The 23285-nt window shown below is 37.4% G+C and overlaps 1 protein-coding gene across 1 annotated transcript; it reads right to left on the bottom strand.

Moving 5' to 3' along the window:
- Positions 1–11038: 11038 nt before the first annotated feature.
- Positions 11039–11938, bottom strand: LOC144434923 (uncharacterized). The gene has a single exon (XM_078123444.1). The coding sequence runs from the start codon at positions 11936–11938 to the stop codon at positions 11039–11041; it is 900 nt and encodes a 299-aa protein (XP_077979570.1).
- Positions 11939–23285: the final 11347 nt, after the last annotated feature.

The following is a 23285-nucleotide window of genomic DNA, read 5'->3' as shown; positions in this document are numbered from 1 at the left end:
GTGTCACTGCCATATGTTAACTGTTATTCAACCACATGAATCAGACTTGAAGAAAAGATGTAGTAACTGTGACTGCATGCTGTACAATCTACCTAGAACTGTGTGATGTTCACTTTCACTTTGTGTAATGTAGACATTTTCTTTTAAGTGTTGTCTTGTATGTTTTATTCTATTCAACAATTCAACATTGCTTGGAAATATACTTATCTAATATACTGGGGGCTATGAATCTATTAAAATAAAACTTTCAACAAGTGACTACCAACAACAAAGCACATTTCTGAGTGCCTGAAAGCTACTGTTTAAAATCACACACCTTGATTTCAAGTTAATATTTCTCACATTAGATTACCTCCATATGTGAAAACAACAATGTGGTTTTTACTAAGTTGGATGTCACCAAATTGCTGTATTGTTGTAGAAATGATATTTATGACACAGATATATCTTTATTTTTGGTAGCTAGATTAAAGTTAAGAATGGATTAGCCAGAAGATCATATTGTAGATTATCACTGTAAAAATACATCATATAATATTGTAGATCAGTAGATCACTGTACAAATGCATGTATTAATACCAAAACATTCAAGACACAGTCATTTCATACCTTGTATATGCAGAATTAGACTGTTTTGTGTTTTGGGATATACTAGCTGTCGTCTTAGAAATATTCCTATTCAATACTTCTGTGTTTCTACATCACTGCCAAGAACACTTGAATTTAGTGTGCTGTTTATTGTTGTAATTACATGCTATATAAAAATACATATATTCTAAAAACACCAACTTGTGTATTTGTGCTGCCTTGGGGCTTTTTCTTTGTTACGAGCATTATTATTATCTCTTTGAGGGCAGTTCCTTTGGTGGGCATTTCCTTCATGTTTCCATATCATTGCCAAACACTGATGCATATTTTGTATTTGTGTTCTAACAAGAGACTTAAAAATAGACACATTCTTAAATCACTGACTTAGAAAAAATGTTATATTTTGACTGGACTATTAGGACTCCGAGAGGCCTGATCAGGGTTGTGGCGCCCTCACAGGCAAATAACACTTTATTGTCTCTGATAATGATCTTGTATGTGCTTGTATTGCATCGTCGTAAACCACAGTCTCTTTTACGGCACCTTCCAAGATGCATCACTTTATTTCGCAGTGCAATGTCGCGAAATAAATAACAGCTCTGGTTTGCGAGAATGTTGTAGTGGAAATTGAAAACAAATCAATATTTTTGTTGTATAAAATAGTTACTGATAACTTTAGATAAAACCCTGTGGAAAGATTGTCTATGGTACACGGATGAATTGATTACATTTTTGGTAGCTATTACAAAAGTGATTACGAAAGACTAAGTATTTTGTGAAAATTACTGAAAATGTATTATACGTATCCAAGGATCTATGTTACTAAATTTAGGGGTGCGAAATACATGACCACAAACGGACTTTTGTTGCCATGGTAATTGGAATTTGTAAAATATATCATTATACCTCTAATTCAAATTGTGATGGTGACCATGGCAATCTAAAGAATAACGACCCTTTGTCAAAATGGTTTGTAAACTCCATGCATCCATTGGTTTTAGTGACTGACCATTCCAATGACATCCCCAGCCTGAAATGTATGGTTACCATAAAATGGTACCTAAATTTAAGCTGAGGGTTATATTTTCACTCAAAAACTGAACTTATTCATTGACAATTATCTTACAAATTACAAATCACGTACGCATAACACTAGCGTTTGTGTCTGATTTGAACTGTTGCCATGGTGATAGTCAATTGTCTATACTTGATAATTAAATTACATCAGTGACGTAACGTTTAGGGCGTGGGGTAGGTGGCCATAGCCTGAGAAGTCTGACGTTATAGTCATTTTAACACGGTTTACCACTTCAACCACATTGATTGCTGGTAGAATTGCGTGTACGGTATGCAATGTGCTGGAAATAGCTCAATTCAGAACAAACGGTGACGTAATAGTGCTGACAGATGGGGCAGCACGTCACATTTGCTACAGCCAAATCTGTATTTTGCAATGTGTTGATTTGACTGCCACACTTCCTACAATTTTGAACTTGTTTTCATCACTTGAGCTTTCTTGAAAATGATGTAATGAATCAAATGATGACGCTTCAAGCCTGGATACTTATTGATCACTTTATGCACAGCGATGTTGTCATCTGTAGTGGCAACGAATATCCTGTAGCCTGAATCAATGAGGAGAGACATCATTTCCACATGCCTTATCTGTGAAAACTTTCTGTTTCTGTACTCTGGTTGAGTATAGCTAAAGCCAGCCATGCCGTGTTGACGTACAGCTGCCCACGACACAGGTTTATCTTGGTTAGGTGGATATATGGCAATTGATGGAAATTCTTCAATCATTTTCCTGACAAGGGGAATAGCTGCTTCTGTACAATAGCCGGTCTTTGACGCAACAAGCTCTGCATGCTCAGGTTTTAGTGGTGCCATTGTGTATCCCTGCGGAAGTACTGGTGCTTGGTGCTGAATACTTGTCAAAGTTACTTTGTCCAAACTTCGGACATACGCCCGATTAGTATAGATTGTTTCAATATCGAAGCCATGGCTTTTCATGTACCGAGTGATAGTGGCGAGGAATTTATCATTTAAACACATGAAGATGACAGTGTCGGTGCCATAGCAACCATCCAGACTACGCTCGGTAACACTGACTTTGTTTAACATTGACGTTAACCTGTCCTCATCTTCGCTATACAGGAACCAACCACCGACCACCGCATTTTCTGAAAACACGGTTGGACCATGGCAGAATACAGTTGCGCCGTCTTGCACACTATTGTCAACAAATATTTCCGCCCTGTCCCATTTCTTGTCTCTGACATGTCTCACGAAATTGTAAATAGGTATACTTTCTGGGAGCCATTGAAGCTCTTCAAGTTGGTCGAGTAGAAGTTTCAAAGCTGTTGGGTCTTTTGATATATCCATATCGTAGTGGACGATATTCTACAGAAACACGACAATGCAATGGTTGTCTTCAATGAAAGTAAGAGCTTACCGCGACCTTTTGAGGATAAGGTCAAACATTTTATGTGACAAACAAGTTACCTGAATAAAAATGATTTGTCACATTGTTTATATATATAACCTCAGTGACAATAATAAACTGCCAAGAGTGTGTAAAATATATCCAGTTTTAAGCCTAAATGACAGTCTCCGATATTAATTCTTTAAAAACCAGTACTAGTGGCGACTACTTTTAGAATTACTGACACCCGTACCCGTTCACCTCACTGATAGTTATAGGGCAAGTCAGAGGCCATTATAAACTATTGTACTCTGGAGCATGTACTCTACTATTGTATGTAGGTCGGGTGTTATCGGTCGCGAATTACTACTATACAGCGCCCGCACAGGCAAAAATTTATTGACCATGTGTTATAGAATGATGTCATGCAACTCATATCAAAACTTTGTCTGGAAACTTACATCACATGGGGCTCGAACCTAGAACAAATGCTAGCAATGAGCTAACTGACTAGACAATCGAAAATCTTACATCTACTTTGTTCGCAGTTTATAAGGGGTCTAAAAATCAACTCTCACCTCTGACATCGGGGGAAATAGCAGTAGTACTAAGTCTGAAGCACAAATTTGCCATCAAAACTCTCCTGAAACACATACTTTACCAAAGACAAAAACCTTTTTGTCTCTTTTTGTTTCTTAGAAAGGTGTATCAAAAAGGCAGAGATAGATTTAAACCTAAAACTCTGTAACACAAAGATAGAACATATCTTCAAAATGTTGTTTATTTTTGTAACACGTTGCTTCACTAAAATAAAACATATCAGCAGAGTATTGCATTATTTAGTCATCTTACCTTGCAAATAAGAAAATTGAATAGACAGTAAATTTCGTAAAACAAAATGCAAATATGTCTAATTCAATAGAATGCATGAATTTTCCTATAAAGCCATGATTCAGATCCAGACATACATGGCATAACCATATAGAATGTTTGGTCAATTTACAATTCACTTGAAAAGTACTTTTTGGAGATAATGATGGTATTCGGAAAATGTTTGAATAAAAATAAAACCAGATGTCACCCAATAATTGTCACATATCGTGTCCCTGTAGGATAGTACATTTCTGCCAATTAAATCTCGCTTTCTAAGTGCGGCACTGATGGCTTGGTTGAATTCTGAGGGTTGTGTTAACGTGTCTCTGATTTTAAGAATTACGATTTCCTAAAGTATTGTGTACAATAATGCGATCAATAAATCCTTTATAAGTCTCCGTGTATTCTGCAGTACTTGACTGTAAAAAGAAGCATAACTCCTAACCTTACAATTTTGAACTTGTTTTCATCACTTGAGCTTTCTTGAAAATGATGTAATGAATCAAATGCTGTCGCTTCAAGCCTGGATATTTATTGATCACTTTATTGACAGGGATGTTATCATCTGTAGTACCAAAGAACAGCTCCTTGTAGCCTAAATCTGGGAGGCGAGACATCGTTTCTACATGCCTGATCTGTGAAAACTTTTTGTTCCTATACTCTGGTTGAGTATAGCCAAACCCTACCATGCCATGTTGATGTAGAGCTGACCACGATACAGGTTTATCTTGGTTAGGTGGATATATGGCAACTGATGGAAATTCTTCAATCATTTTCCTAACGAGTTGAATAGCAGCTGATGAACAATAGTTGGTCTCCGATGCAACAAGCTCTGCATGCTCAGGTCTTAGTGGTGCCATGGTATATCCCTTTGGAAGTTCTTGTGCTTGCTGCTGGATACTTGCCAAAAATGCTTTGTCCAAAGTTCTGATGTACGCTCGATAGGTGAATATATTTTCAATCTTAAATCCATAGTTGTTCATATATTGGGTGATAGTTGTGAGGAATTTATCACTTAAACACATAAAGATGACGGTGTCGATGTCATAGCAACCATCCAGACGACGTTCAGTAACATTGACTTTGTTTAACATCGATATTAACCTGTCCTCATCTTCGCCAAACAGTAGCCAACAACCGATATCTGTATTTTCAGAAAGTACAGACGGACCATGGCAGAAAACAGGTGTGCATTCCCGTTCACTATTGTCAACAAATATCTCCGTTCTGTCCCATTTCTTGTCCCGGACGTTTCTCACAAGGTAGTAAGAGGCTATAGACTCAGGAAACCCCTTTTCAAGGTGGCTGAGTACAAGTGCTAAGGCTTTCGGATCTTTAGATATTTCCATTGTTGACGACAATCTACTGAACATAGTTATGACTGCCTGGGTTAGGAATCTTTGTACGACCTTTGGCAGTAGGATCAAACTTTGTCGGTATGTAGCTAGATCAAGCTGATTGCAGTGACGTTTTGTCAACACATTTATACATGACCTATCAAGGTAGGGAGACCAACAGATTGTAAAATAAATTCCAGTTTTGGCTTGTACTATTGTCATAAATCATTTCTATCATAAGGAGGGTAGTGATACCTAATAATCATACCTACTAACCCATTCTTCTTCATTATTATCATTGGTCTTGATTACTAAAACATAAGCGAAACATTATTGATTCCATTACATGAATCTGATTGCAAATATTAAATTGTATGGACACTTGTGAAATGTACTTTTAATATTACTGATAAGTGAAGTCTGGTAAAAACTAAACTACTCTTGAATGCCAATAACTTTATAAAGTCATGCGAACCACTGTCTTCAATCAAGAAGGGATTCTCTTAAATGTGTTTTGATTGGAAAAGTAAGGAAATAATTGTTTGTTTCATATCTCTTTATTACTTAAATTCGTCAAGCTAAATTATCAACCAAAACCCACAGCTAAATGTCTGACAGGTGACATCTCAAGTGGCTAGACTTTGGAACAGTACTCTGCTGAATGAAATAAACAACTCGGCCAAACATTTAGATTCTTATTGCTTAAATTTAATAATTTACAAGGGATCAAAATATCAATTCTCATCTCTGAGTAGAAATGAATGAACCTCGAATGTTACTCATATTTCTCCCTAAGTCTACACTTTATCAATACAAAGGGAAAACATAAAGAGAATATTTGACAACCTATCTTACACTTCTAGACTAAGTCCAAACGGTCCTCTATCACTTTTACGATAACTAAGCCCTGTACAGGGCACCAAGAATTCCTACTCATTTCTCAGTGTTATTATAGTAAAACCACCATGCATACACAGAGGTATACATAGTACATCACAAACGGAAATGTTAGGAACTGAGAAGGAAAGACCACTTATATCTTCAGAAAATATATATCTAGTTGAGAAGCTGAGTAAACCCAGTTATCAGAATGTGATACTGACTCCGATTCAGACCTGCTCGCACCTGCTTGCCATCACTAGATATGCCAAAGCTAACCAAAATTAATATAAGTACTGACATCTCTTTCATATATCATATAATATCTACGTCTTTGCCATATAAATTAACAACACGGTATGTTCTACAAGATATCATTGTCGACTGTGTGACATATGAAATGAAAATTAAAAAAGTACTCTATATATTTTGCCTTTAAGCATTTGTTTTCACTTTATTTCAGATTTAATGTTTGCTCTGAGGTAAAGCATCTTTACATACATCGAGCTTTGAATAACACAGTCATATATACTGTGATGTTCTATTACACCGTGTGATGTCTTTATTTCCAAGATCTTTATACATATAGATTTTAAATTCTATTTCGTTATTTTTTTCTGTTGCTATCCAGTAATACATTCTTAGAAAACGTTTTAGTTGATTAGAATTTCAAAAGTTTATTTATCTTATATATTTTTCAATACTAAAAGGGAAAGCAGTAAAAATTGGCTAAATTCTTCAACTTTGTTTTCCGTATTTCGTGATCGACATGTTTTATTTTCCGTTATTCGTGAATGATCACTTTTATTCCCCCGTGATTCGTGATCAAGACCGCTCTTCCACTCCAAGTCTAGTTTGATCAGTTGGTTATGATACAAGACGTGATTGCAAAGGTTTCCACATGGTCAGCACTGTATTTTACATTAAAGAACTTATTTTGGGTCCGAGTATCGTATACTTTTAGCTAATTTACATCATATAAGTATATGCTAAAGTACATTTGATCTGTAATCTGATATATGACAAACCTAAAATCTGTGAGTACTAGCTGCCAAATTTGAAATCCCCTACCATGATACTATAATTTTGACGTCTGTTCAACTCTAGTGAAAGTAATGTAATGAATAAGATAAAGTGCTTTTAAGCTTTTTGGATATTTCTTCATCATTTTATGCATTGCAATGTTGTCATCTGTGGCAGCAAAGCACACATGACTGTATCCGTACTCGGCAAGACGAGTCATTATTTCCGCACCCTGGATCTGTGAAAACCGTTTATTCCTATACTCTGGTTCGGTATAGTTAAAGCCAGAACTGCCATATGGATGTAACAGTGACCATGACACAGGTTCATCTCGATTAGGTGGATATATGGCAACTGATGGAAATTCTTTAATCATTTTCCTGACTAGGGGAATAGCTGCTGGTGAACAATAGTCGGTATTTGACGCAACAGTCACAACAAGCTCTGCATGCTCAGGTTTAAGTGGTTCCATTGTATATCCCCTTGGAAGTTCTGGTGCTTGCTGATGAATACTTGCCAAAGTTGCTTTGTCCAAAGTTCTCACATACAATCGAGACGTAGAGGTGTTATTCATCTGAAATCCACTGTTGGTCATGTGCTGTGTGATGATTTTGCGATATTTGTCATTTAAACAAATGAAGATGACAGTGTCGGTGCCATAGTAACCATCCAGGCGACGCTCGGTAACATTGACTTTGTTTAACATTGACTTTAACCTGTCCTCATCTTCGCTATACAGGAACCAGCCGCCGATATCAGTATTTTCTGAAAACAGAGTTGGACCATGGCAGAATACAGTTGTGTAGTCCTCCATACTATTGTCAACCAGTATCTGCGTTCTACCCCATTTCTTGTCTCGTACGTGTTCCACAAATTTGTATATTGGTGTAGTTTCTGGATGCCCCTTTTCAAGGTGGTCCAGTAAACGGTTTAAAGCCTGCGGATCTTGAGAAATATCCATAGTTGACGGCAATGTAGCTATTGAAACACAGCAATGGCTGCCGGATAAATCTAAAGCAGACCTTTGGTCTTTAGATGACCTTGTGGGTTCTTTTATCATGCATGAACTACTAGTATATTGACACGTACATAAGCATTCTCTCTCTCTCTCTCTCTCTCTCTCTCTCTCTCTCTCTCTCTCTCTCTCTCTCTCTCTCTCTCTCTCTCTCTCTCTCTCTCTCTCTCGCTCTGTCTGTCTGTCTGTCTGTCTGTCTGTCTGTCTGTCTGTCTGTCTGTCTGTCTGTCTGTCTCTTTCTCTCTCTCTCTCTCTCATTCATCATACTTTTCTTCTAAACGACTGGGTCAATTGAAATAAAACTTGGTACACATCTTCCTTAATGATGTATTTGCATAATTAGCTATTTCAGGAATTAGACAATAAATTTGGAATGCATGCATAAATATCATGTAATTCACTGTACAGTTGTATATCAACAAACAGGACCCACCCCTTGTATTGTGTTAATGTAGTTTTTGATTTTAATGTAATTTGCATAATTAATGACTTTTCTTAATTACGCAATATCTTGAAAAGAAAAGCTGCACATGTCATATAATTCAAGACATATAATTTTGTATATGCATTAATTGATGGTAAAAAGTGAATTATTTGTTCTTCTTAATCCTGAAATTTCATATACATTGGAGCTCACAAAGGACATGTATCTTATATAGCTAAATGATGTGTTTTTTTTGGTTTTTTTTAAACATTTAGACTTTTGCATTTTTAATGATTTTTGGTAATTAACGAAGTTAAAAAAAATAGAAAAAAGTATCCCATCCTCATCCATGTCGCCACTTTAAGCAATGTCTTGTAACATGCATCCTTCAAATTCCATGTAATTTGGTACATGCATCGATAATAACAAAGTGCACATCAGGCATTTTTCATTGGCTCATTTGCATAATTAATGGATTGGATAATTATGCAATATCTTAATGGAGTATAGACGCTGATACAGCCTTGCCTCCAAGAGGCAATAGACGTTTTGTGACAAAATCTTTAGGTCACAAGTATTTTCCAGTGTTATGAATAAAAAAAATATTGGGATCAACATGATTTGGAACGTTTTGACATCGTCTTGTGAACGAGAGTTGTGGTGTAGAACGACCAGGGTATAAAACCCATATACGTTGTTCGAGCGCGCCTGGCTTTGTAGCGTTATGATATAGTCTTTTTAAGTCATGATTGATGTGTGTTTGGCAAGTGTACAAGGGTTGATCAGTAAAATATATGCGTTTGACTTTCCAAATGATATTTTAAGCAGTATGTTTACATTTAAATTTATCATTTTTTTTAATCACTAAGTTGTAATAATACTATGGTAATTTGTAATACTTGACTATACTGACGGATAACTGACGGATGCTAAACTCTAATCTGATACTTAGATCTCAAATTGTGAGTACTAGGTTCTCAAAACAGAACATCTATCATTAACTACAGTTTTGATGGAGTTGGTATCTGTTCAACTCTCTTGAAAGTAATAAAGTGAGTCAGATGTAGAGGTGTTAAGCCTGCTGAATATCTCTTCATCGTTTTATGCACTGCAATGTTGTCATCGGTGGTAGCAAAGCACACATGAGTGTCTCCGTACTCAGCAAGGCGAGACATCATTTCCACACCCAGGATCTGTGATAACCGTTTATTCCTATACTCTGGTTCAGTATAACCGAAACCTGAATTGCCGTGCTCTCTTATAGCTGACCACGAGACAGGTTCATCTTGGTTAGGTGGATACATGGCAATTGATGGAAATTCTTCAATCATTTTCCTGACAAGTGGAATAGCTGCAGGTGAACAATAGCTGGCCTTTGACGCAACAAGCTCTGCATGCTCAGGTTTTAGTGGTGCCATTGTGTATCCGCTTGGAAGTTCTTGTGCTTGCAGCTGAATACTTGTCATAGTTGCTTCGTCCAAACTTCTCACATACAACCTAAAGGTCAGGGTATTGCTTATCTCGAATCCCTGGTTGGTCATGTACTGGGTTACGATTTTGCGGAATTTGTCATCCAAATTCGTGAAGATGACAGCGTCGGCAGAATAGGCACCATCCAGACGACGCTCAGTAACACTGACTTTCTTCAACATCGACATTAACCTATTCTCATCTTCGCTGAACAGAAACCAGCCACCGATATCAGTATGTTTTGAAAACACAGTTGGACCATGACATAATACAGTTGTGTCCTCCACACTGCCGTCAACAAGTATCTGCGTTCTATCCCATTTCTTGTCTCTGACGTGTTCCACAAATTTGTACATGGGTATAGATTCTGGATGCTTCTTTTCAAGGTGACTCAGCAAAACGTTTAAGGCTTTTTGATCTTGAGAAATGTCCATAGTTGACGACAATCTACTGAAACACAGCAATACAGCCTGGGGTAGTTTGAATGTTTATAAGCAGACCTTTGGACTACCTTTTGCAATACGTGTACAATAATACATTCTCTGTGGTTAAATATGTTACAGTCACTATGACGTTTTGTTATCAGGGGATACATGCCCTAAAAATAGATCGGCATATTCATGATATTACCTTGTCTATTCCACCTTAGTTGTGAAGAATTTTCAATATAACTTTAAACAACCAAAGTAGATACAAATATTGCCACGTGTGGTTATTTCATTGGTTGTTGCTAAGTCAATCTACCTACGAGTTTCAACTTGGTGTTTCTTGACAATTTCGTAATTTTGTTTCTGATATTTAATCATGACACAAGACTCTCCAGAACCCAACATTTATGAAAATGCCTTTATTTCGGGAGTGGCATTGCCTTGAAGAATTATTTAGGCAAAATGAAAAAAAAATGTTTTGACTTCAGAAGATAGGTTAGGTTATTTTAATTTACTTTAAATTTAAAAAAAAAATTCTTCGAAGATATGACACTAAATAGGTACATTATAGTGAAACTACAGTTTTGACAGTACGCTTTTATCTTTCTTGAAAATGATGTTATGAAGTACGTGCAGAGGAGTCAAGCCTGGATATTTCTTGATCACCTTTTGCGAAGCGATGTTATCCTTCGTGGTACCAAAGCATACCTTCTGGTAGCCATAGTAATGGAGACGAGACATCATCTCAGCATGTCCAATCTGTTGCAATTGTTCACTCCTGTACGTTGGTTGAGTGTAGCCATAGCCTGGATTGCCATGTTGATGTAACATTGCCCATGACACTGGTTCATCTTGGTTTGGTATATATATGGCAACTGATGGGAATTCTTCGATCAATTTTCTCACGAGTCGAATAGCAGCTGATGTATTGTAGCCTGTCTTAGATGCAACAAGCTCTGCATGCTCAGGTTTAAGTGATGCCATTCTGTACCCTTTCGGAAGTACTGGTGCTTGCTGCTGAATAGCTGCTAAAGTTATGTTGTCCAAAGTTCTCACATATGTCTGATAGGTGTAGATTTTGTCGATCTCAAACCCATGGTTGGTCATCATGTACTGAGTGATAGTTTTGAGGAATTTATCATTCAGACACATAAAGATGACAGTGTCGGTGTCATAGCAACCATCCAGGCGACGCTCAGTAACTTTTATTTTGTTTAAAATCGACAATAATTTGTCTTCATCTTCACTGTAGGAGTACCAACAACCAATGTTACTATCTACAGACAACACTGTCGGACTATGGCAAAAGACTGTTGTTGAATCTTGCACACTGTTGTCAACAAATATCTCTGTTCTATCCCATTTCTTGTCTCGGACGTGTCTCACGAGATTGTATATGGGTACAGACTCCGGATATCTCTTTCTAAGGTGGCTCAGTAGAAGTGTCAAAGCTTTTGAATCTGTAGATATATCCATAGTTGAGGCAAATCTACCTTAAACAAATACACAGCAATGGCTACCAGAAATGATGGCTTTAGAAGACTTTTTACTGAACTTTCACCTCTACTTCCTGAGGTCATACAGGTTACACTATTACTATGCTTACATTATGTCAATCACTGATGAGAAGACCCAAAGTTCGTTAAATAAATGCCAGCTGTGACCTGAAAGTGGCATCCGGAATCTATATCCATCAGCAATCTCGTGAGACACGTCCGAGACAAGAAATGGGACAGGACACAGGTATTTGTTGACGATAGTGTGCAGGACAGTACAACTGTTTTGTGCCATAGTCCGACTGTGTGGTCTGAAAGTCCTTATGTCGGTTGTTGGTTTCTATTCAGCGAGGATGAGGACAGACTGGTATCGATGCTAAACAAGGTGAATGTCACAGAACGTCGCTTGTCCGAGCTAGGCTTCAAGAAGGTGTGCTTTGGTACGAGAGTTGATAACATCGCAGCACATAAATTGATATATAAAGATCCAACAGGTGTAACACCTCTTTGGCTAAGGCATAGTATCATTTTCAAGAGAGTCGAAAAAATGTCATCAAAACTGTAGTGAAGACGTTGTTGGTCAAATTTGGAAGTTTGTTGCACAAAGTAAACAGACTAGTTAAACGGAAACTTTACAGATCAAATGATCGGTGTACTTTTGTACAGTGCAGTATAGTACGGTACAGTGATTTTTTTCAATGTTTTTCTAGGCTGCAAAATCGACTTGAACGCTCTACATTACTCAATCTGGTGATCTTTTGTATAGAATGTTCAGCAGTTTATTATTTTATCTTATTACACAAGTCATTTGAAAGACACGTGTGGGTGGCATAGAAATGGGAGGTGTAGCGAAATAATAAAAAAATCAATGTCGGTCATGTGGAGGCGTTATCGGACTTTGGACTGAGTCTAAACCTGTAAGAGAGGCTGATAGATAATCTGTCAAACCATATTATATACTCACATAGACAGAATGTCAGTCACGGATACATCAATCAATCAACCAAAGTAGTAGGCTTAGGCTAACAATTACTGAATTTAACTGCAGCATCTATTCTGTTTGTTGTATAAACCTTTGTATTTTTACCAAAGTCAACACTACAGAGCAGTGGGCCACCGTTAAACATGTCATTTGAACAATGTATTCATATTTGAAATTAAAATTCACCTTTCATCTGTGTAATGTTTCAGTGAGTTTCTTTTCATATACTTTGTAGGTAATTCAATTCCCTTTATATGGAACAAGACAGGTTCTTTTTTGTACATGATGAATATATACAATAAGATTATCTCCGGAATAAAATGTATTTCAGCTATACCTTAGATATATTGGTTTTCGAAGCCCTACGTTGTACTCGGGATATGCTAAACGAATGGTTCCAACCCGTCCCTCCGTTCATGTATGCGTGTATTTCCAGCCATGTCACCAATTCTGACTGCACTAACCTATGACATTGAAACCTAGCACAAAGAGAATACTGTAGCTCTTGGGTCAATGACGTCCATATTGGGAGACATCTTTCAAGCCTCTCATCATATATCATCAGATATGACCTATCTGACTGTGACATTTTATCTAAAATTGCAAGTGTAATGTGACAGTCTGGTTATATTTGACCTTGACATTGCAATTTTAGGCGAAATGTCAAAAACAACCGCCAATAGCAAAGGATTTCTTGTCGGTTCAGTTTTCTGAAAAAAGGGGTGCGATTAATGATTATGAAACTTTTACAAACTAACTCTTAGACAAAGAAGGACAAATTATATTAGACTTTTGATATAGGCTTTACTAGTCAAATTCTTTTTGCCAATATGCAGTAGCTATAATGCGAGATGTCCCTGTAATCTATTTTACCTCCCGTAAGGGTACGGGAGGTATTAAAATAGGAATGTGTGTCTGTGTGTCTGTGTGTGTGTCTGTCTGTCTGTCTGTCTGTCTGTCTGTCTGTCTGTCTGTGTCATCATTTTCTAAACTTCGGCTGGCTCAATTGTAATGATATTTGGAATATATAATCTTTAGGGTAATAGCTAGACCTGATTAGGTTTTGAACCAGATCGGTTAATGTTTAATTAGAGAAATTTGCATATTAATGAAATCAAATAATTAAGCAATATCTTAAGACTCCATACTTCAATTTCAATAAAAATTAGTATATTCATCAAACATAAGAAAATACATTTGTTCATATACTTAAAACTGTTAAGACAATATGAATTAATATAATTACGCTATATTAATTTGAGTAAACTCGGAAGGCTACCCTCAGAGGCCGGTCGCTGTCAATGGTTTTATGATATTGCGTCTACCCTGACGAGTATAAAGTTGGCGTCAGATTCAGATTCAGCTAGCGTCATATTCAGCGTCATATTCAGCGTCAGATGCTTAATATGACGCTCAATATGACGCTCTCTGAATCTGAATCTGAATCTGAATCTGACGCCAACTTCATAGTCGTTCTAGTCTGCCTAAATTAGCGGGTCGAGCAGACCAAATCCGAAACGTTTGGTGAGTATACAAATACTATATATTTTTTAGATCTTCCCTTTGGCTCTAGTGTCTACATTTCAATTGAGTTATACCTTTACAAAGTTCGTCTACATTTCAATTGAGTTATACCTTTACGAAGTTCAATTCCGTGAGAGAATGCAATGAAGACAGAGGCTTATACATGAAGTGTAATATGGCAAGTTGGTGTCCATGATTCGAACATGTCGACTGTATTATATTGTAGGTAGCGTTTGCTGTGATTTTCAGGCTTCTTCTTCTGTGTTTGTGACATTGAATTCTGTGTGAACCAAATCCTACAATTCCTACAATGTAAACGCAAATAGAAGCGATTCACATCTGAATTGCAAAGTTGAGTGGGTTTTCAGCTAAATTACGCCTTGTCAAATTTGAATATAACACATCGTATGCAAAATGTTTCACCACTTTCATGTGCCGTCTTGGAGAGTTTAGAAACTACGAAATATTATCATTACTTATACACGTGATTGGTTACTTATTAATAGACTTGATTACAAAAGGCCTCCATCAATAGCACGGCCATTCCGGTGAAGCATCTTCCTTCACGGCCGAAGCGATAAATAGATACACCACATCACTGGACCCATGTCACCATTTCATCTCACTCAAACTGAAACCTTTTTTTTTTCAGCTTCGTTACCGGATCGAACACATTACGTGAACTTACAGTTCACTTCATGCTCTTCGAAGATTCATTTGAGGTTAACCATGGTTCACACGTACACATCATTCAGAAATAAAAATTATCATGGTGTATACCAAGTGCGTAGTTCTCCTCAGCAACACAAATTTGTTTATACCAGTTTGTTTTTTTTAGTTTAATTTTAATAATTGGTGGTTCCCTCACGGCAGGCGCTTAGTTTACATCTGGTTATATAGTACAGGTGCAGTCAATGAAGCTGTTCTTGCAAAAAAGCTGTTCTTACGCAATTTTTCAGTGGGTGGGCAATTTTTTTCGATCGATGGCTGGAGGGGAGTGGTGGGGGAAGTCCTGTTTTTGATACAGTGTGAGGGCAAAACATGGAACTTTGGAGGAGGTGCGCACATTGTGCATGTCAAAATGAATTTTGGGGCTAGTGGAAAGCATAAACGTTTTCTCTATGAGTCGATAGACGTTTTGTGACAAAATCTTTAAGTCATAAGTCATGCGTTTGACTTTCCAAATGATATTTTATGCAGTATATTTACATTAAAATTTATCATTTTTTTGAAATCACTAAGTTGTAATATATATACTATGGTAATTTGTAATACTTGACTATACTGACGGATAACTGACGGATGCTAAACTCTAATCTGATAGTTAGAGCTAAAAATCGTGAGTACTAGGTTCTCAAAACAGAATATCTATCATTAACTACAATTTTGATGGAGTTGGTATCTGTTTAATTCTCTTGAAAGTAATAAAGTGAGTCAGATGTAGAGGTGTTAAGCCTGCTGAATATCTCTTCAACTTATTATGCACTGCAATGTTGTCATCGGTGGTAGAAAAGCCCTCATGAGTGTATCCGTACTCAGCAAGGCGAGACATCATTTCCACACCCAGGATCTGTGATAACCGTTTATTCCTATACTCTGGTTCGGTATAGCCGAAACCTGAATTGCCGCGCTCTCCTATAGCTGACCACGAGACAGGTTTATCTTGGTTTGGTGGATACATGGCAATTGATGGAAATTCTTCAATCATTTTCCTGACAAGTGGAATAGCTGCAGGTGAACAATAGCCGGTCTTTGACGCAACAAGCTCTGCATGCTCAGGTTTTAGTGGTGCCATGGTATATCCCTGCGGAAGTACTGGTGCTTGGTGCTGAATACTTGCCACAGTTGCTTTGTCCAAACTTCTCACATACAACCTAAATGTCAGGGTATTGCTAATCTCGAATCCATGGTTGGTCATGTACTGGGTTACAATTTTGCGGAATTTGTCATCCAAATTCGTGAAGATGACAGTGTCGGCAGAATAGGCACCATCCAGTCGACGCTCAGTAACACTGACTTTCTTCAACATCGACATTAACCTATTCTCATCTCATCGCTGAACAGAAACCAGCCACCGATATCAGTATGTTTTGAAAACAAAGTTGGACATTGACATAATACAGTTGTGTCCTCCATACTGCCGTCAACAAGTATCTGCGTTCTATCCCATTTCTTGTCTCTGACGTGTTCCACAAATTTGTACATGGGTATAGATTCTGGATGCTTCTTTTCAAGGCGACTCAGCAAAATGTTTAAGACTTTTTGATCTTGAGAAATGTCCATAGTTGACAATGTACTGAAACACAGCAATACAGCCTGGGATAGTTTGAATGTTTATAAGCAGACCTTTGGACTACCTTTTGTAATACGTGTACAATAATACATTCTCTGTGGTTAAATATGTTACAGTCACTATGACGTTTTGTTATCAGGGGATACATGCCCTAAGAATAGATCGGCATATTCATGATATTACCATGTCTATTCCACCTTAGGTGTGAAGAATTTTCAATATAACTTTAAACAACCAAAGTAGATACAAATATTGCCACGTATGGTTATTGTCATTGGTTGTTGCTAAGTCATTCTACCTACGAGTTTCAACTTGGTGTTTCTTGACAATCTCGTAATTTTTTTCTGATATTTAATCATGACACATGACTCTCCAGAACCCAAAGTTTATGAAAATGCCTTTATTTCGGGAGTGGCATTGCCTTGAAGAATTATTTAGGCAAAATGAAAAAAAATGTTTTGACTTCAGAAGATAGCTTAGGTTATTTTAATTTACTTTAAATTTGAAAAAAAAATTACTTCGAAGATAATTTACTCGTCTGTCACAAATAGAGTTCTTATCCCATCCTCATATATTGTACTACTAACTTTTGTTGGTCTTTACAAGTAAATTTATGGTAAACGTTCCACTATTTTCAGTTTTTATTGCTCTGAAAAACTTCGTTTCCTAAATGTATAAACTGTGTGTACTAAATAGGTACATTATAGTGAAACTACAGTTTTGACAGTACGCTTTTATCTTTCTTGAAAATGATGTTTTGAAGTAAGTGCAGAGGAGTCAAGCCTGGATATTTCTTGATCACCTTTTGCGAAGCGATGTTATCCTTCCTGGTACCAAAGCATACCTTCTGGTAGCCATAGTAATGGAGACGAGACATCATCTCAGCATGTCCAATCTGTTGCAATTGTTCACTCCTGTACGTTGGTTGAGTGTAGCCATAGCCTGGATTGCCATGTTGATGTAACATTGCCCATGACACTGGTTCATCTTGGTTTGGTATATATATGGCAACTGATGGGAATTCTTCGATCAATTTTCTCACGAGTCGAATAGCAGCTGATGTACTGTAGCCTGTCTTAGATGCAACAAGCTCTGCATGCTCAGGTTCAAGTGGTGCCATTCTTTACCCTTTCGGAAGTACTGGTGCTTGCTGCTGAATAGCTGCTAAAGTTATGTTGTCCAAAGTTCTCACATATGTCTGATAGGTGTAGATTTTGTCGATCTCAAACCCATGGTTGGTCATGTACTGAGTGATAGTCTTGAGGAATTTATCATTCAGACACATAAAAAGATGACAGTGTCGGTGTCATAGCAACCATCCAGGCGACGCTCAGTAACTTTTATTTTGTTTAAAATCGATAATAATCTGTCTTCATCTTCACTGTAGGAGTACCAACAACCAATATTACTATATACAGACAACACTGTCGGACTATGGCAAAAGACTGTTGTTGAATTTTGCACACTGTTGCCAACAAATTGCAGGTGTAACACCTCTTTGGCTAAGGCATAGTATCATTTTCAAGAGAGCCGAACAAATGTCATCAAAACTGTAGTGAAGACGTTGTTGGTCAAATTTGGAAGTTTGTTGCACAAAGTAAACAGACTAGTTAAACGGAAATTTTACAGATCGAATGATCGGTGTACTTTTGTACAGTACAGTATAGTACGGTACAGTACAGTGATTTTTTTCAATGTTTTTTCTAGGCTGCGAAATCGACTTGAACGCTCTACATTACTCAATCTGGTGATCTTCTGTATAGAATGTTCATCAGTTTATTATTTTATCTTATTACACAAGTCATTTGAAAGACACGTGTGGGTGGCATAGAAATGGGAGGTGTAGCGAAATAATAAAGAAATCAATGTCGGTCATCAGGAGGCGTTAGCGGACTGTGGACTCAGTCTAAACCTGTAAGAGAGGCTGATAAATAATCTGTCAAACCATATTATATACTCACATAGACATAATGTCAGTCACGGATACATCAATCAACCAAAGTAGTAGGCTTAGGCTAACAATTATTGAATTTAACTGCAGCATCAATTCTGTTTGTTGCATAGACGTTTGTATTTTTACCAAAGTCAACACTACAGAGCAGTGGGCGACCATTAAACATGTCATTTGAACAATATATTCATATTTGAAATTAAAATTCACCTTTCATCTGTGTAATGTTTCAGTGAGTTTCTTTTCATATATGTTGTAGGTAATTCAATTCCCTTTATATGGAACAAGACAGGTTTTTTTTGTACATGATGAATATATACAATAAGATTATCTCCGGAATAAAATGTATGTTTTTCAGCTATACCTTAGATATATTGGTTTTCGAAGCCCTACGTTGTACTCGGGATATGCTAAATGAATGGTTCCAACCCGTCCCTCCGTTCATGTATGCATGTATTTCCAGCCATGTCACCAATTCTGACTGCACTAACCTATGACATTGAAACCTAGAACAAAGAGAATACTATAGCTCTTGGGTCAATGACGTCCATATCGGGAGACATCTTTCAAGCCTCTCATCATATATCATCAGATATGACCTATCTGACTGTGACATTTTTATCTAAAATTGCAAGTGTAATGTGACAGTCTGGTTATATTTGACCTTGACATTGCAATTTTAGGCGAAATGTCGAAAACAACCGCCAATAGCAAAGGATTTCTTGTCGGTTCAGTTTTCTGAAAAAAGGGGTGCGATTAATGATTATGAAACTTTTACAAACTAACTCTTAGACAAAGGAGGACAAATTATATTAGACGTTTGATATAGGCTTTACAAGTCAAATGATGCAAATTCTTTTTGACAATATTCTTTTTTTTTGTAATTTGTTGAAACTCTCGATCCTCTAACCTGTGATGTAGTCACGCGTTTCCAAGCATGCAAGTCATGACTGCCATCAGTGAAAATGGAGGATTTTTAATATACATATAATTCATTCTTGCAAGCCATGCCAGAGCACATATTTTTGCTAACGTAACGAAATGGTGGTTGCGTTCTGGTGGAAGGTGCCGTAAAGAGGTGTGTGGTTTATGACGTCACGATATTATAGTTATAAAATCATATATTTACCACCAAAGTCCTATTTGAGTCTACATTCATCATATTAAGCAAATATACAAAGTATGGGAAATATGAACATTGTGGGGAATTCAATCCAAAAACTACAAAACATTCTCTCTAAAGTTAATCATAGTCCCTAGGGTCTTTGAATTAATCAAATGTTTATGAAGCTTATTTTTAAATGGAAACTAGTGTAATTACTGACATACTTGCAAAGCTAGCAGCAGGAATGTAAAGAAAGGCTTCATCACAACGGTAGTACAAATGTATACATCATATGTACATCACAGTACATGGTGTATTAGTGACACTGTATATTTTTGTCATTATGAGTAGTTTGATTTATTAGAAACATGGTGATTCATTCAAATTAATAGTTGGTGTGTTTTATTTTATTCCGTGTGACATTTTACAAAATTGTATGAAATAAAAATAGTACAGAACCACTGACAAAACACCAACTGTGCACTACATTAATTGTAATGTTACGATTTATATTTTTTTTCCAATTTTGTTAGAAGCTTTACTACCACTAATTGACAAGTTTTAAAGTTTGTCTCGGTCACGTGTCTTCTTTACTGAGACACTCTGCAAAGAAGTCTTCTAAAAGTGTATAATGTCTATGCTAGACTTCCAAGGTGAAGTACAACCGTCTGGAGCATACTACAATTTTGAAGGTGTCTTTGACGATTTCTTGAAAACGATGTTGTGACATAGACTGAGAGTAGTCAAACCTGGAGATCTCTTGAGCACTTTCTGGGCTGCAATGTTATCATCGTTCGTACCAAAACACACCCTACAGTAGCCTAAATCAGGGAGGCGAGACATCATTTCTGCATGCCTGATCTGTGAAAACCTTTTGTTCCTATACTCTGGTTGGGTGTAGCCAAGACCAATATTGCCGTGTGGATGAAACATTGCCCAAGACACTGGTTCATCTTGGTTTGGTACATATATGGCAAGTGAAGGCAATTTTTTGATCAATTTCCTCACTAGTGGAATGGTAGCCGCAGAATAATAGTTGGTCTTGGATAAAACAAGCTCTGCATGTTCAGGTTTTAGTGGTGCCATTGTATATCCCGATGGAAGTGTTGTGGTTTGCTGCTGAATACTTGCTAAAGTCGCTTTGTCAAGTGTTCTCATATACAACCGATAGGTAAGGGTTTTGTCAATCGCAAACCCAAGTACGTTCATGTATTGGGTGATACGTTTGACGAATCTGTTATTCAAACACACAAAGGTGACGGTATCGGTAGGATACAAACCATCAAGACGACTCTCAGAAATATCGACTTTCTTTAACATCGACATTAAACTGCTTTCGTCTTCGCTGTATATGTACCAACAATAATCTCCAGACCATACACCTGGACCATGACAGAATACAGTTGTGTTATCCTCCATACTTCTGTCAAAAAATATCTGTGTTCTATCCCATTTCTTGTCTCTGACGTGTCTCACCAGATTATATATGGGAATAGACTCTGCATGCATCTTTTCAAGGTGGCACATCAAACGTCCCAAAGCTTTTGGATCTTGAGATATTTCCATATTTGACGACAATCTACTGAAACACAGCAATGGTCGAGTAATGGTTGTACAGGTAGGTAGGCATATGCTGCAGGGGTTACACATTTACAAGTCGGCATACTTGTTCTGCTGCTTGTTTACCGTTCAAAAATGGATAAGGTCAGGCATGGCAGTGAACATTTTTTACTTTCATTTTGGTGATGGAATATCGAATGAGATCTTTTTGTTTTTGTCTTTTATTTGAAAATGTTCGATTTCCACACTAGTCTGTTTTATTAGGACTGTTTCTTCAATCTACTTCAGGAATTTTTTTTCGGAAAAAAGTACGAATAGTCAAGTAATCCGAAACACACAATTTTTTTGGAGTTGCCATTATTTAGCTTAGGTACTAGGTCAGGTATGGTACTTAAGGTGACGTGTTTATCATATTCTGAAATGACCCAAGCCACAGACTTTAATAGGTCATTTGTTTTCGTAACCCTCTTTAGGTTTAGGGCCAGCAAATCATTTCGAGGTCAATATTTTCCATTAACTTCGATGAAGTAACTGTTACAGTGCAGTAGCTATAATGCGAGATGTCCCTGTGATCCAAAAAAGCTGTTCTTACGCAATTTTTCAGTGGGTGGGCAATTTTTTTCGATCGATAGCTGGAGAGGAGTGGTGGGGAAGTCCTGGTTTTGATAAAGTGGGAGGGCAAAATATGGAACTTTGGAGGAGGTGCGCACATTGTGCATGTCAAAATGAATTTTTGGGATAATGGGTGGGCAATGGGCTGGCGAGAAAGTTGAAACCCGTTGGGAGGGAGGGCAGATATCCTTTGCTGCCAGTAGGAGGGCACATAACACCCCCGCAAATTTTATGAGGGGAAATTCTATTAAAAACATCATTTTAGTCTGGAATAACATATAATTACAATGTAATGAAAACCACAAATCTGCACCTGTATATATTTTCAGTGATATATAATACTGGGCCCTGGATGTACCATTCCTTACTTAGTCACCATAAAATGAAATAAATGAGAATCTTCCATAAACCACTTCATTTTCTGCATATAATGTAAATGATGCCAATGGTATTGCAGCACAACTTGCTATACTCTAATTCTGGTTTTATAAAGTGAGCCCTCAGTGGGTGTGTGGGGAAATCTAGCCAGGTCAGTTGCATAAAATGTAACCCTCCCCAATTCCGGCATGTAAGGAATGTTCCCCTTCAATTTCCTCTGTCTAAAACATGACCCGCACGTGCATCCTGTTGAAATATTTCAAAAACATTGTGCTAAAATGCTGTCAGACATGAAAAGGGACATGACTCCAAGAATCAATTGCAAGGACTCAAGTCGCCACATTGATAATTTTAAAGACTCTGCCCCCCCCCCCCTCCCACTACTACCCCCCACAGTGAATTTGTACAAAGGCACTGCATTGATTAATACTGGATCTAATCAGCAAAGCTGAAGGCCAGAACTCCGAAAGACTAGATGGGCACACTACTGACATTGTCATAGCCTGTTTATGGCACTGAATGACTGACTCTGATAACATTCGCCTTATTAATATGATGAGCGTTACAGGAGTCATTCACTGCTGTAAACAGGCTGACAGGACTGAGGTTAACATCGCACTCCACCAAGTTATCCCCAATATTTTACCACACTGTTCCCTTCACCCCTGTAAGACCTACTCCTCTCCTTACCACTTACAACACAACAAATTTCAGACCAATTAAATCAGTACTTTTTTGGCCCAAAATCGCATATCTATGTATGGTGCAATTGAAGAATTACTCAACTAGACTACCTTTGTAACATCCCCATCGAATACCAAGGCAAATGGCCAAGCACACACACACACACACACACACACACACACTTCATCATACCTACAGCACTACTGAACCTCAGATCAGATGTGCTAAGTTGTATCAA

This window comes from Glandiceps talaboti, chromosome 5, assembly GCF_964340395.1.
Source record: "Glandiceps talaboti chromosome 5, keGlaTala1.1, whole genome shotgun sequence".
Classification (NCBI taxonomy): domain Eukaryota; kingdom Metazoa; phylum Hemichordata; class Enteropneusta; family Spengelidae; genus Glandiceps; species Glandiceps talaboti.
This window is presented reverse-complemented; position numbering and strand designations above follow the sequence as displayed.

Bases quoted from the DNA above. Each gene is read 5' to 3' on its own strand.
- LOC144434923 (XM_078123444.1), bottom strand. From the start codon at position 11,938: ATGGATATATCTACAGATTCAAAAGCTTTGACACTTCTACTGAGCCAC.